Raw genomic sequence first — 17,939 nt, forward strand, 5'->3', positions numbered from 1 at the left:
TTTTCTGATTTAATACTACTGCTAAAACTAATGCTGTACTAACTGCCTGTTAAGGTAGTTAATTAACTGTGAGAGGGCTCTTGGGATTATGTCGCTGAAATGTAGTTTACATGGTCTGGACAATACATGTTTTGAAAGCTAAGTTTCTTTTTTTCACTACTCTTTAGAGTTAAAATAACAAAAGAAAGATCTTACCTCTCTGTGCCTACTGTCAAGGCTCTTTTCAATGATTCCGGATTTCCTCCTCTCTCAAAGGTTGGTACAATCGACTCTACATAAACTTCACTTTACGTCGGCACATCTTCTTCTTCTTGCTCCAAACCTACTTCCCTGCCACCCTCATGGTCATGTTGTCCTGGGTGTCCTTCTGGATTGATCGCCGAGCAGTTCCTGCCAGAGTCTCTTTGGGTGAGAAAAGTTGCAAAAAGCCATGACTGTGTGAAAATCTTTGAATGTGAAAATTTTGGCAGGACTGGGCAATCAAATGTTGGTTTTACCTGATGATTAATGTAATATAAAACTTGCAGTTTGTCTGAAGTCCTTCCTCATTAAGCAGTCTTCCTGACCTACACTTTGCTCAGGACAGAAAGGGGTGTGATCTTAAAAGTATTTTTGAGCAGAGAAGTTTCAGTACTTATGAGCTGATGAATCAAGACTTTTTCCCTATTGTCCAGCCCTGCAGTTCTAAGACATACATTCCCATTGGTGAGGGTAGAGTTTCACAGGAGTTCAGGTACCTACAGGGATTTAAAGGCTTCTGTTACAGTTTTCATGAGTGCCTTTCAAGAGCAGGATCCTGCCATGTCCCAGCTGCCACAGTGAACATCCCAGCCCAGGTATGTGTCTTCCCAACCAGCCAACTGTGGCCAGTGGTTTTCTCCAGATTGCCTGGAGGGTGGCAATGTGGCACATCTTAACAAAGCTGGGAAAGAAAGGCAGCAGCAAGGGATTTAGCCCTATCAGCACCTAAGTACTTTGGTAGTGTGATTATAAAATCATAGAATGGTTTGGGTTTGAAGGGATCTTAAACATACATAATCCCAACCACCCTGCCATGGGCGGGGACACCTCCCTATAGACAAGGTTGCTCAAAGCCACATCCAACCTGGCCTTCAAACATGTTGTTCCATCTGGTGCACCCCTAGGGACACTCAGGCATCTCTCTAACTCCAGGCCTCAGACAACAGTGAGGCAGTGAAAGGAGCGTAGCTTTCCTCTCTCATCTGCAGTGCTGAGGATGAGGGGCCACTAACCCTGAGGTGAGGCAGATGTCGGGTTTCTCCTTTCCCAAGGGTGTCTTGCACTGAGAACCCTGTGTTTCTGGGGTAGGGTGGTCCCTCATTTGAAGGAGTGGAAAAGCAAAGAAGAAGCTGTTTGAAATTCTGCACACACCAATCTGCCTCTCTGGATATCTAAAACCCATCAGTCAGAGCTTTGTCTATGTCAGGACTGGAGGAAACTCCACTTAACATAAAAAGGAGCTGATTTGTTTATCACTCCACACGTAGGTTAAAGGCAGGCAAAAATATAAAACAAAAAATCTCTGAATATTAATATGTAAGGCTTCCAATACTAAAAGCATAAACACAGTATTCCAGCCCTCAAGTTTATTTCACCTAGAGAGCTACGCGCTGGAGAAAACAGATGAGAAGAAGGAGTCAGAAGTCTGCTCCATTGAAAGAAATGTGTTTGGTTTCTTTTTTTTTTTTTTTTTTAAATTGTATCCTGATAAAAAGTGAACCACATTAGCTGTGTTCACAGCAGTCACTGTTTTGAAATGGCTGAAGTAATGATGAATGCTTTTTGACTCTGTTTTCTCTGTTTAAGAGTCTTTGGGAACAGGTCAATATTCTTCTCTTCATGACAATCCAAAGGATATATTATTTTGCAGGACTATATGTATACCTATCTAAGTATATATACATATGCACACGTGTGAATATATATACATACTCACACATATATAAATACATGTATTTATTTATAAGCATATCCACACATTTATCTATATAATACAATGGTAGTTGTTCAAAATGTTTTGATTTCCACAGCTTTAACTGGAGACAAATATTTCTGGAGTTAAAAGCATAAAACTTTTCTTTTGCATGGCTTTATGAGAAACATTTTATCCTTATTGCCTGTCCCTTTTAAGATCAGTGATTTACATCAAGTCCTCTTTATCTGTGACCAAAAGTCAATACTAATTTGCTTCCTGGCAGTGCCTGTAACACGGAGTGGTACAGCTGGGAAACAGGGGTCTCTGTCACCACTGGTTTTAGCAGTAAGGGTAAGGTGTGTTAAAAATGTGTTTTTGCAGCACTGTGTTATAAACCCTGGAGATTAAGAGAGTTGAATCCTGTTCCTAGAGAAATCATTGCCCCTTAAAACTCAACTCATCATGAGCACAGAAGTGTAGGCAGTGGAACAGTTCTGCACTGGCAAAAGAGATACTTAACACATATTTATTTGATATTGAACATATCTGAGAGCATCATGTAAACCATAATTTCCAGGTTTTTTTCTAGAAACAAAAAGCCTTATATATTGTATCAGTCAATAACATTTATTTCCCTTGGTTCTGTCCAGGGATAACCACCGTGCTGACCATGTCCACGATCATCACTGGGGTGAATGCCTCCATGCCTCGTGTTTCCTACATCAAAGCAGTGGACATTTACCTGTGGGTCAGTTTTGTGTTTGTCTTCCTCTCGGTGTTGGAATACGCGGCTGTGAATTACCTGACCACGGTGCAAGAGCGGAAGGAGAGGAAACTCCAGAAGAGGGTGAGAAAAACTTCTGTTCATCCATTTATTCCTGTTTTCCCTCATGGCTGATTTGGTCTTTGAATTGACTGATTTGTGTCTGTTAGTGGAAAAACACTGAGTGTAACTGGGTCTTTTTAGAGTGCTCTACCTCAGACTGAATTGTTCACTCCAGAAAAACAGGATTTGACCTCATGGGTCTCCATAGAAACATTAGAGAAGAGGAGAATGTGACCTCAACTGGGGAAGACTGCAACCTGGAACTGTGAGGGAGTGGTGTCATAGGCAAGAAGGGGAAGTATAATACCTGATATTCCACTGCAGCTGCCACGATTCCTGTATTTTTAAGCTAAAGCTGTTATTTGCAGCAAATTAATTTCCTCTCTCTATAGACAGCTGTACTCTGGAAGCTGGATTCAATGGATCTAATAGTAGAGGTGTTCTCCATTACCAAGCACAAACAACAGTCAGCCAAGTTTATGCTTGTACTTCTTAATGCAGTATGAAAGGTCACATCCTGCATCCCTGCAGTTTTTCAAGACCTGACTAGATACAGTCCTGAGCAGCCTGGCTCTGCTGTGAGCAGAACATAAGATTAGAGACACCCTGAAATCTTTTCCAATCTGAATGATCTCATAGACCTGTAAGCCCTTTTTCTTTGCAGTTAGGCAAAACACCGTCAGCTTTTCAATACTAAGGCTTGGGGACCACATTTTTTTCAGTCCCCATACACCCGGGACATCACCATGTTTTGCAGCTTCTTTCTTCCCAGGAGGGCCTCTCCACATTATTTCACAGGTACCATTGGTACCATTGGTCACCTGCTGTCTTTGATTTCTGGATAAATTTGTATCAGCACTTTGGAAATGCCAATGCTGATATCATCTTTCATATGATTTGAGAATGACATTTCCCTCTCTGAACTACTCTGTTGGTTTTGCATGTCCTTCTCTTCCCCTTTCTCTTCTTCCTATGACTTCCTTGAGTACAGCATAGACCACCTAACAGCCCAACACCAACCCCAGATGACATCTCATAAAAGATGTAATTAGATATATTTAAAAAAGCAATTGGAATAAATTTAACAGACTTCTGTGATTAAATGTTTGCCTCTCTCTCTAAAGCCTTGTCAACAACAGTATGATTCTGGAAAGCTACTTGAAGAGGTCCTGAGTAACTTAATCTATTTATCCCCCATCCTAGTTCCCACTTGGGGCCCAGCACTTCTCTGCAACATAAGATAGAGATGCTCTGTGCAGGTGCAGTAAGTCAAATGTGTCTGACTTGCTGCACGTGGGGCATTTTAGCCAGCCCTGCTCAAACATTCAGTCTCCAAAAAAACCATCATCTTACACTTCATGTGAAGTAACAAAAAACATCTTTGCTAGGTCTGACTTGCCTAGAATAAACCTATATTTTTAAAGATGAAAACCCTTCTTTGTCTTTCTGGAGGGATAAAATGCACTTGAGATGGTTTTTACTGTCTGCTAAGTTTTCAGGAATGTTTTCCCACATCCAGCTTGTTATTTATGTCATAAATCTGCCCTTTGTTGAGTCTTGTATGTTGAATTCCATGTTCAGCAAATGCCTTATTACTACCCGAGGGGAAATATTCTACCCAGTCTTCAACATGTGACAATATTAATTCACAGTGGTAGAAACAGTGCTTTTTGGGCTGGACAAAATTCAGGCTAGAGAAATTTCTGACTTCTGATAGTGTTGTCAGCTGAGTTCCCATGACCAAGGAGGCTCTTTGGCAGTTTCTGAATTGTTATTGTAGGGATAGGCTACATAGAGTGAAATTACTTAGCGTACCTCTGCATCTACATGCCTATTTGAGGACAAGTGTAATTTTAGGTTCTGTGAAGGTGGGTTTCTAGCACATTAGGGTGCTGGAAAATTTGGCTGTCAGCAAAGTACATGAAGCCATGGGACACTTAATTTGAGCTGGGGGCTGAGAGCAAATCTGCAGAATTTATTTCTCTACTGAGTTCTCTTTGGTTTAAAATTAGATTTACAAAGAAAACGTGTATCTGTGAAACCAGAAATTGGGCCCTTTTTTTCCATAACATTTACTGCATAAGCTATTTCCACAGATAAAACTGCATCTTGTCCTTGAATATTTATAAACATCAAGACTGAAAAATAGGGAGTTGCAGGACAGGAAGACTGAACAAGAGCTACTTAAGAAAACTTTTTGCTTAGAATAAATATCTGCTAAGCATTTTTTTAACCTCTTCTGAAGCTACTTGTCCAAGCAGTGGAGCTAAACCCTATTTCTTACTTTTGGAACAAAAGCAAAAATCCAAAGTGACTTTTTTTGTTCAAAGAGAAACAACATCTCAACTAAAATTTCAGGCTCAACTGTTTACAAGCTGTCTGTTAATAGAAAGACACAATTCCTGTGGCTCATGTGTTCTTCCTGTGTTCAGCCGTGTTTTTTGTTTGTGCTTCTAGTTTTCATGTTCGTGTGGAATACCTCACTCGAAAACTATGATGCTGGATGGAAACTACAGTGAATCTGATGCCAACAGCCTGGCAGGATATACAAGAAACCAGATGGTACCAGAAGAAGAAAAACAAGAAAAGATAGTTGTGCATTTGGCTATGAGCAATGAATCTAATTCATCAAGGAAGAGAGGCCTGAAGGGTCACGTGGGCTTGCGCATCATCCAGAACACTCATGCAATTGATAAATACTCAAGATTAATATTCCCAGGCACCTATATATTTTTTAATTTGATATATTGGTCTGTCTTTAGCTAAGCATGCTGGCACAGCAGTGACTGAATCAGAAGACATTTACAAAACTCTCTTTTGTTGGTACTTTTTCAGTCTAATCTGGATGCAAAGCCAATAAACGGATTCTTTTATTGCTTCTCCGAAGGGCAAAGGGGAGGACTCCAGTAGGCAACTCCATGCACAGGCATCACGGAGGAACCTGCTGTGCTGGTTGATTTTCAACCCACACCCCAGCTCCTGTTCGCTTTAAGACACATGCCATTTCTCATACTTGAAAATATGTGCTCACCTTACACCCTAAAAGTGCTGTATGTTCATTTGGGGCTGGCCATGCTGGTGGTGCCTGCTGTGTAATGGACAACTAGAAACAGTGCTCATGTGAGCTGTAAGGAATTAGATAAATGCAACTAGCAATGGGGGGTTTGGACGGCGTATCTCCTGTAAGGGAACTGAGCGAAGCCTTTGCTTTTCAAAATCTCTGCTTTTGAGCAAATTATTTTATTTTTCTTTGGCATATTACCATTGTAGCTTTTTCAATTGTTTATTGAAGAACGCCTCCTTTCAGGGTCCAAACTCTGCTTTCTCTGGATAGGACCTTCATCAACACTATTAGGGTAGCCTACTGTCCAAGGTCAGCTGGACTGGTTACAGAGCGCAGGTGGTATGTTTGCATCAGTGGTAAGATTATAAGTAAGGAGCAATGATGAAGCAGAGCTAAGAAGCCCACAGACTCACAGAAGATGGCTCCCAGGGTTCATGGGTAATGGAAGCAGGGAGGATTAGGCATGTATTCTCCCTATCAGTGGAGCACAGCTCATGATATGTAGCACCTACTCTCTAAAACGAGAAGGGGAGCTGATGTGTAGCGTTCACACACATGGAGAGTGGGCAGTGCCCCTGGGACTGGGACCTTACCATTCCCTCCCAAAAAACAGAAAACGGTGTTGAGGGCAGCACACATGGCTTTCAAAGGTTTTCTTGTGAGGAAAGTGCAGCCCACAGACAAACTGTATATCCCCATGTGCCTCTCCCAGTCAACGCAATGCCCTTCTTCTGAATGCGTTCAGGCATTTGGGATCAAAAGGGAGACGTGTCTGCCAGAACCTCTCTCTGCAGAAACAGAGGTATGGCAGAGATTAAATGGCCAGGAATAATATTGTGGGGTCCAAGGTCGATGTAAGGCCTTTGAAGCTGCTGCAAAGCACTGTAACAAGCTTATGTGCTTGGCAGTTCTTTTCTCATCCTATGATATCTCCCCTTCCTTTGCTAACAATACTGACTGCAAAATCCAAATATAGAAATATTATAGCAACAAGACAACAATGCTCAGGTTTGTGTGCTCCTTATTTTTAGAAAACACAGTGACTTTTTGGCTGTGTTGGAGATTATGTACATCAAAATACTTGTTTACCAAGCTGAAACTTAGAGCAGTAGGGGCAGAATTTGAAATGTGAAGGTTAGAATAAAGGAAAAGCAAACAAAAATACCAATGCCACCCTAACTATTTGTCAGCATGTGAAATTTTTTGCTTACCATAGCAGTTATTCTTATGTCCTAAGTCTCAAGGGATGTAAAAGGCGGGAGAGAATTGTCAACAACCCTGTTGGCTGTCAATAATACCCAGTTTTCCCCTCAAATATCACTGCCTAAGTCAAGCAGATGGTGGCACTGATTTACCGAAAACAAAATTAATGAGAGAAACTAAAATTAACAACCATGTTCCTTTTTTGTTAGCCCTGTTAATAACTGACATAAATGGAGTTCTGTCTGATCATGAAAGTGACAAAATACATCCCTGAAACTGCTGGCAAGAAGAGGAGCTATGGGAGGACATGGAAGTGTCTGAGAGGATGGATTGCACTGTACCCCAGCCTGCCGCTTGTCTCCTGATCCACCAGGTCAGTGCATTTACCACCCATCACTTCTGGAGCTGAAACCTGGATGCTTCTTACATTGACAGGTGGAGATTACTACAAGAAAGAGGCAAAAAATATTAAAGAAATAGACCACTCCTTTTTTTGAGAGGTTAAAGCTTGAACATTACGGTGCATTCTTCAGCATTAGCACTTTTGAGTGCAAAACAGGAACCAATGCCCCAGCTGGCAGCAGGACAGTGCAGCAAAGGGACCTTTTCTGGGGAAAGGCAGCAGAATTGCACCATGAAGTCACCAGAGAGCACAGGGAGTGAGAGCACAGGGCCTCCTGTGCCCTCCTGTTTTGCCAGTCTTTCTCCATTGCCCATGGCACGTGCCATTTAACCTCTCAGTGCCTCGTCTCCTCCATCTAGAAAGCGAGGAGATGTAAGATTTACCTACCTCATCAGCTGCCAAGGGGCTTAACTTGCTCAGCTAGAACATGTGTGGGGTGTGGTTATGACTTCTGAGCGGGTTACCCAGTGGGAATCCAATCTTAGTTACCGGCAAGTTCTTCAAATGCATCCTCTGAATCAGTTCAGGTGGAAGAAAGCAGGTTTCTCCCCTGCCTTATAATGCTATTAAAACTCCCCTGCATTATAATGATATAACATAGCCAAACAGCCAAAAAGTGAGTGCTGTCAATGAATAATGCCTCATGGCATACGAAAAACAGGAAGTCCTAGTGCTTTACTTTGCCATTTGTTTTTATTACACCTCCCATTCCCTTAGAAGTTACGACAAAGATGTCCTTTAGATCTATCATAGGATCAGCTGGGTTGGAAAAGACCTCTGAGATCATGAAATCCAACCCTTCTTTGTATTAGCATTGCCCGTAGTTTAAATATCTAATAAGCATCTTTTGGAGAGGATACCTTACTGTTATTTTATTTGCATGTGTACATAAGTGATAGAGATTGATGTCTGTTTCTGCCACACAAAATTATACAGCCTATAAAATCATCAAGAGGGTGTTTTTCCATTAAAGCAAAAAAAAAAAAAAAATCCATACTCAAACTTAGGCACCGCTTACACTTGTTATTAATTAAAACAACAGATGAAAAATATAGATGCAAATAAAGCCAAGACTTCTTCAGGCAGCATTAGGAATTGCATTTTTTTGCTTATTAAGAGAAGAGACTGGCTAGACATGGAGGTAGAACAAATATTTGAAGTGCAGATTGACAATATACTTCACTCTTGATTTCCCCTGGATTACAAGAGACTCCATGAGCGTTGTCTAACTTCCAGTTGAAGGAGACAAACAATGTTTTGAGAAATAGCGCCTGAAGCTAGGCTCTGAATACTGTTTGATGGATACAACCCAATTCTGTGAAGCACTGAGCATCTGGACAATGAACCTGCTGAAGGACAGGATTTTCAGAAGTGCACAGGAGATTTGAGCAGAGGAGATTGGGGTCACTGATGAATATGCCTTCTCTAGACAATGCTGTCCAACTCTGAAGAGAGAAAATGTCAGCTCTGCTTATTTCTACATCTGGCTCCATTGTTATTTTACTTACTTCTAACCAAATCACGTCTCTGAAAAAAAGTAACTACTTAGATATGTACACATATGTATAATGTATATGCAGGTGTAATGTTTAACATAGGAAGACACTTGGAAGTGTACCTATGTTAAATAGTGTCCATATGCGAAATTGTAATATATTGTATGTAAATTACCATTTATTATGCCCAGAAAACTTACTACGTTGAATGGAAAAAAGGCTCTTATTGTCAGCCAAGTCCCAAGAAATGAGGTATTAGCAAAAAAATACGAGTTAACTCACGTTTTCTTTCTGAAAAAGGAGGTGTTGAGAAGGATGCAAGAAATGCTGATGCCAAACCTGTACAACGGGTACACTGTGCTGATTGCTGTAATCAAACCTGGTAATAAAATAACAGATGGAAAGAGTGGAAAAGAGTCCATTTCATGGTTTGAACTTTAAATTTTATTTTAATTCTGTTTGGAGATTTGAATAAACACCTCATTTGTAATTAATTTTAAGTAAAAAGCATCTCAAAAGGTGGAAGAAATGTAGTGCAGGCATGCAAGGGTTTTGAAGTATGCAAAGCTCCTCGGGAAAAACGAGCCGTTAATTACAGATATAAACTATGGAGACATTTTGTGAAAACTGCAGCCCACAACTGAAGAAATTGTAATAATTGCTTTACAATTAGTGGCACATTCTCAAAAACCCAAATGACAGGTATATATCTCAATCTCCATTTGACTACAAATAGGAGCATTTAATTCTTCCTCTGTGCCTTTGAAAATACTGTCTCCACACATCCCGATGGAAGATAAAACCTCTCCGAGGTTCCGTCTGCCCAGTCTCATCTATTATCCCTAACGCAGACAATGGAACTGAAGTAAATGTGCATGGGTGAGGCTTAATAACGGCTGTTGTCTGTCAAATTTCCACAATGGAGAGATTACAGCAAGGTACAGTCTAACTGAGATACTGCCCTGCTGAAATTTAAAGAGCAGGAAATGTATTTTAAAAACAGCAAGAATTTAGCACTATTAAAATTAAAATATAATCCAGTCTCATACTAAGCTGATTAATGCCTTTGCAAAAATGACATTTGAAATTATATATCAGGGTCATTACTTTCCTGGTCAGAGGTATTATCATTTCAGATGAAGTGAGAAGAGTGGGGAGGGAAATCATACACAAACAAGGGCAAGGTGCTGCTCTTGGCATCCAGATCTTACAGCAGGACAGGGGCAACTGCCAGGCTGAGCAGAGCCTCCTGTAGAGGCAAGATTTAGAGGATCCAACTTTTCCAAGGCATTCAGTGCCTGGGAATCACATCACCCTGTGGCAATCCTCGATTTGGGCATGAGAAGGCTATCCTCTGCCAGAAGTGATGGGATCCCCACCAGCTGCAGCATAATCATGAGAGATGGTGCAGTGCAGGTGATACAGCCATTTTGGCTAGAGATTTGGGTTCACCTCTGGCCATGTGAGTCATTAGCTGGTCTTTAGCCAGGGTTTCATGAGGGAGCCACATCCTGTGGCAGCCACACCAACACAAAGAGACTTGCACAGCTCCCAGATGTAGCCCCATCTCTCAGCTCATCTGGCCAGCACCACAGAGATGGGTGAGATCATCGGCATGCCATGAAATGTGTCCCCCAGCCCTCCCTTTTCAAGGTACTCAGGAACCAGGACAGCACTGCACTGCCCGCTCCTCGGAGCAAGCAGCAAAGTCCTTAGATAATTTGGTGCCTGAATTTTAAGATTTCCTCCCTTTGAGAAAATACTGAGGACTCCTCTGGGCCGGTTGTCCAAATTGGACTTCTTCCACAAGTCTCCTAAATAGTCTCTGAGTGTGGATATATGACTTGCAACCATAGAAATTAGCTTAGGAAAAGTGCCTGGCAACTCAACCTCTGCAAAATGCATATAAATGATGTGGGGGGAAAAAAAAGGAAAGATTTTAATGCTCTACTTGTCACGCAGATTTATAAAAGAAAATTGTGTGTTTAGCTTAGAGGGAATTCAGAGAGGGAAATGAAAGGACAAGTTAATTGTAACGACAGTTTGAATTACTTGAACAAATATATTTTGGGAAATGGGACAGAACATTGGAGCTGTAAAACTCTCTAGGCTGTTTCCATTTTATCTGGATTTTGCTGGGATCCAAATTAATTTCAACCATGAAATTTTAAACCTTTCTTATTAAGGTACATAATGACCACATTTTTATAGGGTCAGTCATGAGGAGACCTTCAGTGCTGTGCACAGATTGTAATTGCAGCAGCCTCCAGGTAAAATTGCTGCTCTTTTTGCATCTAGAGTTTCAGGAGAGCTGCCATTCTATAGAACAAGAAAGGCAGAGTTATTCAGCTTCTAGGCAGGGAGACAAGACACTCTCTGAGGAGCTGCACAAGAGAAAGACCGTGTCACTTATACCAATCAGAAACCTTGACATCTAACGTACATTGCTGGGTGCTCAGGTGCGGTGCTGAGGGGGACTTTGTAAGACTATCTCAGGAGAAAGGAAACTGGCATTTGGGCCAGATCTGGAGACACTAACCACCTCAGGTGGTTGTCACCCTAACCACAACCCCCATCGATGATGGTGCCATGGATGAAAATTGCCACCCTGTGGAAGGTGACAAAGGATGTTTCCTCAGGTCTTGGTCCATGTTCTGTGCCTCTATAAGAACACTTTTTTTATGGGGTCAGTGTCCCCCTTGCCCCAAAGGGCTCTGGTCTGGCCTCAGGAGGGCACACTGAAGGAAGCATTTCTCTTACTCTGGGGCTGGGATGGGTGCTCTCCATGGGTGTTTTGTCCGTGAGGGGGGTTGGTGCTCTGGTATGAAGAAATTGTGTCTGTTTTCAGGATTTTCCTGCCAGATTCCTGCCACATCAGACCTCCCTTTAATCCCAGTGGTGACCCGGGAGAGGAGGAGGAGGAGCCCTTGCTTCAAAGGGCTCCTTTGTTTGGAGAAGGGCTGGTGTATACCCAGAAAGCAAAGGAAAGGATTGAAATGGGAGGCCCTGCTGATTACTTCAGATCAAATGGTTTTTGCCAGGCTCTTGGGCACTCTGTGCCCTTAGTGACAGAGGGCACAAAAGCTGTGCAACTCAATTTTGAACTGAGCTGCTAAATGGAAATGTCACTGGCAGAGCTGCTGAGAGCCTTCACCGCCACTCACACAGTAAGGCCAGGGCAGGAGCACTGTGTGTGTCCTTCTGTACCTCATTAACGTGCACAGGAATGCCTGCAGCTTGGCAGTGATGATGCCTGGTGATAATGGTACCCACCAGTGATGCTGCCTAGGAACAGCGCTGCCCATCAGCTCTCCCTTCCCTTCTCAGCCTTCCACAGAAGGGCTCTCCCATGTCCTGCTCACCCTCGCGCAGATGCAGCCATGCAGGACTCGGCTTCCTTTAAAAAGAGGGAAAAGTAGGGAAAGAGGCAAGAAGAGGAAAAAAGTCCCCCCAAAATTAAAGCATTTTTGTGACTATGCCAAGGGCAGTATTTTACCAAGCTGTTAACTGCTTTTCACTTCTCCAGCTCTCCTTAAATTATGGCTGTAATGTCTGTGCTCTCTCTCCCTTAGTTCTCTGGCAGCTGACAAACATTACAGCATGTCAGTATTCTTCCCACGTCTCAGCTGGTGACAAAAGCTTTGAAAATAAGTGACTAACAGCTCCCATGCAAACCACCTTTGTGCTGGTGCTCTGCCAAAGGGAGGAACGAACCATCGAGGCTGCTTTACAAGTGCAAATGCTGTCTGTAACATGTTTACTTACCCTGCGAATCCAGCAAATCAACTAGTTGAAGCAGTCTACTTGGGAAGAGGTAAAACAGCCTGGTACAAATTTAAAAAAAAAAAAAGAAAAAAAAGTTTGATTTCAAGGAGGAGAAAGCAGCCTCAGAAAGAAGTCCAAGGCTTACCCTCACTTCGGGTATCAATCAAGGCCATGCAGTTGCATGACACGCAGCTGTGAGAGGCATCATGGCCCAGCTGACTGACTAGTGGGTGCAGGTCCAAGAGGCTGCCTGCAGGAGGAACTACCAGCACACCCATAACTGGAGCAGCCACTCAGGATGCACTTTAGACCCAGTGTCATTCCTCAGTCTCTCCATCCCATGCTGCTGAGCAGCCACCTAAGCCCTGAAATGCTCACAGTTGCTTCCAGGCACATCCATTCCTGATATGGAGCCTGTCCCAAAGCTTCATGGCCTCTCCAAGGCATGTCTCTGGTCCCTGGCTTGGCCTATATGGAGCCAAATTCCTTGAAGTTCATTTCTCACGAACCTCCAGGCTCAGGCACCCAGCTGTCTGTCAAGTTCTGTTCAGCACTGTGATGTTAAACCACTTCCCAGCTGCCTCCATTCAGATGTGCCTCAACACCTCAAGAACCTCACCCATATCCCAGCTCAGTGTCCCCATTTTCTGCTGTCACTAGAGCAGGTAATGGAGTTGAAGACTTCACACTCACTTGCTGCCAGGCAGACACCCTTCCAGTAGTCTCCAGATGTCTACCCTGATCCTTTTTTCTGCTCCCCACAAGGCTGGGAGAGGAGATAAGGAATCACCCAGAAAGAAGCTAATGGCAGTCACAGAAGAGATACAGAGGCTGAAAAATGTTTCTCAAGGGTGAAGAGGGTAAAGCTGCTGAGCTGGGTCCCTGAGTGCTTGAGCAGAGGGCACACACATGGCACAAGGGTTCAGTGTGTGCCAGGTCTCTGGCACAGAGCAGTGAGGCTCAACCCAGCTCCAGCACTGACACCTTTCTGGCCAAGAAATTATAATCTTGGGGCACATCCCCACCACCAGGACGAGGCTGCCATGCCTAGTGCTGCCACACCAGTCAGGTGAATCAGGTTTAGTGGCCGCAGGGAGACCAGGCAGCCAATGCTCCTGTGCCTGAAGGCATCACTGACTGCATTTAAACCCTTGCTGGCAGGTGCTTGTGCAGACTGCCCTCAAAAACCTGCAACCCCACAGCCTCCCCCAGGAACTTTTTACCAGTGGTTAACCAGCCTTAAAATCAGAAAGTGTTTACCAGTAGCCACGCTGAACCTCCCTTGCTGGATCTGTTAAGCCCTGTGAATATGAAGCAAAGTTTATGTACCTAAGATTTTGCAGATATATCTCAGGTTTCCTCTTCGCTTCCCTGGGCTAAGTGACCTCCACTCTGTGACCCTCCTCAGAGCCCCTCAGTTTGTTTTCAGAAAAATCTCAGAGCAGCCTTACTGCAATCACAGAATGGTTTGCATTGGAAGCCCATCCAGGCAACTCCCTTGCCATTATCAGGGACACCTTCAACTAGACCATGTCGTGCAAAGCCCCATCCAACCTGTCCTTGAACACTTCCAGGGCTGGGACATCCACCGCTTCTCTGGGCAAGCTGTTCCTGTGTCTCACCACCCTCACAGTAAAGAATTTCCTCTTAACGTCTAAACTAAACCTACCCTCTTTTAGTTTAAAACTGTTCCCCCTTGTCCTTCCACTATCAAACCATAAAAGCCCTGTTTGCACCCAACATTTCCTTGCAGAAGAAGAGGCATGATTTTTGTGTGTGTGTGGTTATATATTTTTCAGCTATTTCTTGAAAGGTTTCATTAAGCTGCATAGAGGTGATAACTCTTTCATGAACAACAGCTCCATCTTTTCTGTAACACCTGCTAAAATTACCTGTTAGCCCAGAAGTGACTAGTTTTAACATTTACAAAAATCCAACCAGGCAGAATAAACCCTTCTCCTGACTTAATCATCAGTGAACTCGCGCATTCCATAATTGCATAGAAGGGCTTTTCCACGCCTACGGCATTTCTGCAAACTTTCCTCCCTGTATAATCCAAAGCAGGACTTTTCACAGACAGGTCTGTTTCACCAGCTCACCTCTTCAGCGGGGAAGGCTTTGATGAGCTGAGGCTACCATCCCACAGCCAGGCAGCGGAGAGGCAGGAGGAAGGCTGAGCCCCTGCCCTGCCCTGCCCTGCCCTGCCCTGCCCTGCCCGGCTGCTCTCGCTCCCCTGCCCCAGCACATGCGTGGGCAGGCAGGCAGAAAACTGGGCTACGTGAATGCCTGGGATATGGATAAGTGCATTTTCATATTACATCTAATGTAATAAGTCAGTTAAATGCCCCTAAGTCCGGGGAGGGCAGCATGTTAATAAACGGTCGTTACCAGCAGTTGACAGTTGGTTAGCACAGATTAATTCCTAATGAAGAAAAAAACTCTTTATGTAATGTAATGCTTCTGGCTGGGGATCAAGGGTTGCAATCATCCACCCACAGCAGACCTTTAAATCCGGCTTTGTTCCACTGCGGGAAAAATAGAACAAAATAAAAAAAAAAATCTGCTATTTTTTAAAGGTTATGATTCAGCCAGCGTCACTCAGATCCTAATTCCAGGAGCACTGAGCTCGTTTCCTAAAGAGTACAATATGTTGCACCATAGACTGGTGAGGCAGATGTGGCAGAGGAGGAGGTGTGAGGCGGAAGGGGGCCACTGCATGGACCCTGCACTCCAGGGGTGCAGGAGACGGCCTTGTGCAGTCCCAGCCACACCAGGGCTCTCCCATCTGGAGGGATGATGTCGACTCCCTGACCTCTGCCAGTGTGTGTCTGCATTGCAGGGTGCTGTCCTGGGAAGATGCAAGGAGCAGGGCTGCAGCTGTATTAGGTTGTGCTTGCATGAGAGGCCGGGGTATCCAGCCCTCACCTTCCATCAGCCAGGAGGAAAACAGCTGTGAAAAGCAGGAGGTCAAACCCAGCTTAAGCAGCAGGGGTTTTGGCAGGGGACTGTGCAGCTGCCTGGATCCCAGCAGCCAATGCTGTGATGGATGCACACATACAGATTTTCACACTCAACAGCCATCAGGAGTCTCCCCGGACATTTATTTCTACTTGCAAGAGGGCAAGGCATTCCACACTGACTCACTGATTTTCCTCTCCTTCCCTTAAGACATTCCCCGAGATGAGGCCTTAGGAGCTGGTCCTGAGCTTAGGAGCAGGCTCCTCTGCAGATGACACCGTCTCTCCAGGCTGTGCCAGTGTCACCCTTGAAGACGGAACTTACAGAGGCACTTGCACCCCACCCCAGCAGAGTCCGAGATATTGTCCCAAAGTCACGAGACCAAAAGCAAAACTCACTGGAAAGCTAAATCCACTAGAACATCAATAAATAGCGTCAATAATTACTGCACCAGTTAAAAAAAAAAAAAAAAATCACTCTATTTATCCTGTGACCTAAGGATACAGATATAATAAAACTGTTTCACATGCAGGAAGGTGACTTGTACTTGTGAGGACTGGTTTTTTACTGTGTCTAGCTTTACTCATCATCTGATAGGAATCTTCCTACTGATTTACTGATGATCTTACAGAAAAAAATTGGAAGGAATTTTACAATAATGGCTTAAAGCAAGAATTATTCCGCTTTACTCAAGCATTTTATATTTTATGGACTTGCACAAAATAAACGCACATAAAGCAGGAGGAGCCCCACAAGCTGTGGCACATGAATGGGAAAAGGTAAAGGAGACCTGTTATCTCCCGAGCAGCATGGATGCTCAGCAGATAAAATGGGATCTCTCAGATGCTGGGGTTTTCTTTCATCTCCTTTCCATTTCACCTGCTTTTCTGCAGTGATGCCAAGCTGCAGAAAGCAGATTAAATCTGTAAGAAGTGTGAGAACAAAGTAAGTTCTGTGCAGGCAAAGGACTTCAAAAGGGGGAAAAGGCTGGTGGTGTAGATACTGTCACAGGCAGAGACTTCAAAAGAGGCACAGTAGGTGGTTAAATTTGCGACTAATCGGCACAGCCAGTGCATGGTACACAGGCTGCTAGAGCAAGGCTGAACCCTGCAAATTTCTTTTTGAATGGTTCCTTAGAGTTTTTTGCCATTTATGTACGCTTGTGTTAAGGGGACCTGGAAGAGCCCTCTGCTGTCTGGCAGCGCGATGTTCCCCCTAAGGGCTTCCCACCTCCTCAGCTCCCGAGGATGGGAGGGCAAGGGCACCACCACTGAGGGACTGTGCTTCCAGTGCAACAGCCTGGCCAGCAGCACTCCCAGATGTCTCCACAGCTTAAGTTAGCCCCACTTGGCAGATGGGAGCGGTAAAAAGAAACTCCATGGGGCTGCTGCCCAGGGAATACATGTCCCGAAGCCCCTGACAACCAAAGGTCTGTCAGCTGAGAGTACTCACGTTATGCAAATGAGGCTTCCCAGCAGGCTGCCATGCAAGCAATGGGGATTGCGTACTAATGTGAGCAGAGAAAATGGTCATCACCCCCTCTCTGAGCCTTTTTTATCACTGAAGTCCCTGAGCAGCCTCTAAGCACAAAGCAAAATCCAACTACTTTTTATTCATGGACAGCTCTGCATGTACTGTAAAGGAAATTACAGGGCACATTTATATACAACAGAAAATTTTGCAACACCAATACAAAGTGAGAGACCAGATGAAAACATCTGATTCTTGACATCAGAGATGAAACAGGCCCATTAGATCATCTTAATCATCTCTCAAAAATGCTGAGTGTTTTCTCATACTTTGCCTGGGCTATGAAAGAAGTTACTGTTAAAGGGATGCCAGTTTGGAGATTGTTAATGGCTTTTTTGGCTCTTGCACACTGGACAATGTCTTTAATGCCAAGTGGAGAGATAAAGTCTTCCAAGGAGCTACAGAAACCATGTGCAAAAAAAAAAAAAAAAGTGCAAAAAACATGTACAGACTAATAACAATAATTATTTTTTTCTTTGCTCCATCATTAAGTAAAGACAAAAAAGGACAGACAACACTTTGCAAAGTCCCAGTATATTCTTGGGCTTTTGGGTTTTAAAAGAATAAAGTTTTAAAGAGAAGTTCACCAACATTTTGTGTCTCAAAACATGCTGCTGTAGAAATGTTTGTTTTGTGATTTTTCTTGGTTTATTTAAATTCTTTCCTCAGCCTTACTAATAAAAGAAGCTAGGGAAGTTAAGAAAGTGAACAGAAGGAAAAAGTCTGAAAAAGTTTTGAGGAAAAGGCTTCAAAGGAAA

General features: G+C 43.6%; 1 protein-coding gene across 1 annotated transcript in view; it reads left to right on the forward strand.

Annotated features, from left to right (window-relative positions):
* Positions 1-8,177, forward strand: part of GABRR2 (gamma-aminobutyric acid type A receptor rho2 subunit) — a 35,113-nt gene extending 26,936 nt beyond the window's left edge. The window contains exons 7-9 of the mRNA XM_027896287.1: positions 256-408; positions 2,587-2,783; positions 5,220-8,177. Of these exons, the coding sequence (XP_027752088.1) occupies positions 256-408; positions 2,587-2,783; positions 5,220-5,528 (659 nt within the window). The 3' untranslated portion in view covers positions 5,529-8,177. The remainder of the gene's footprint in view (positions 1-255; positions 409-2,586; positions 2,784-5,219) is intronic.
* Positions 8,178-17,939: the final 9,762 nt, after the last annotated feature.

This window comes from Empidonax traillii, unplaced genomic scaffold (genome assembly GCF_003031625.1).
Source record: "Empidonax traillii isolate 1590-97213 ecotype Southwest subspecies unplaced genomic scaffold, ASM303162v1 scaffold491:size805508, whole genome shotgun sequence".
Lineage (NCBI taxonomy): Eukaryota > Metazoa > Chordata > Aves > Passeriformes > Tyrannidae > Empidonax > Empidonax traillii.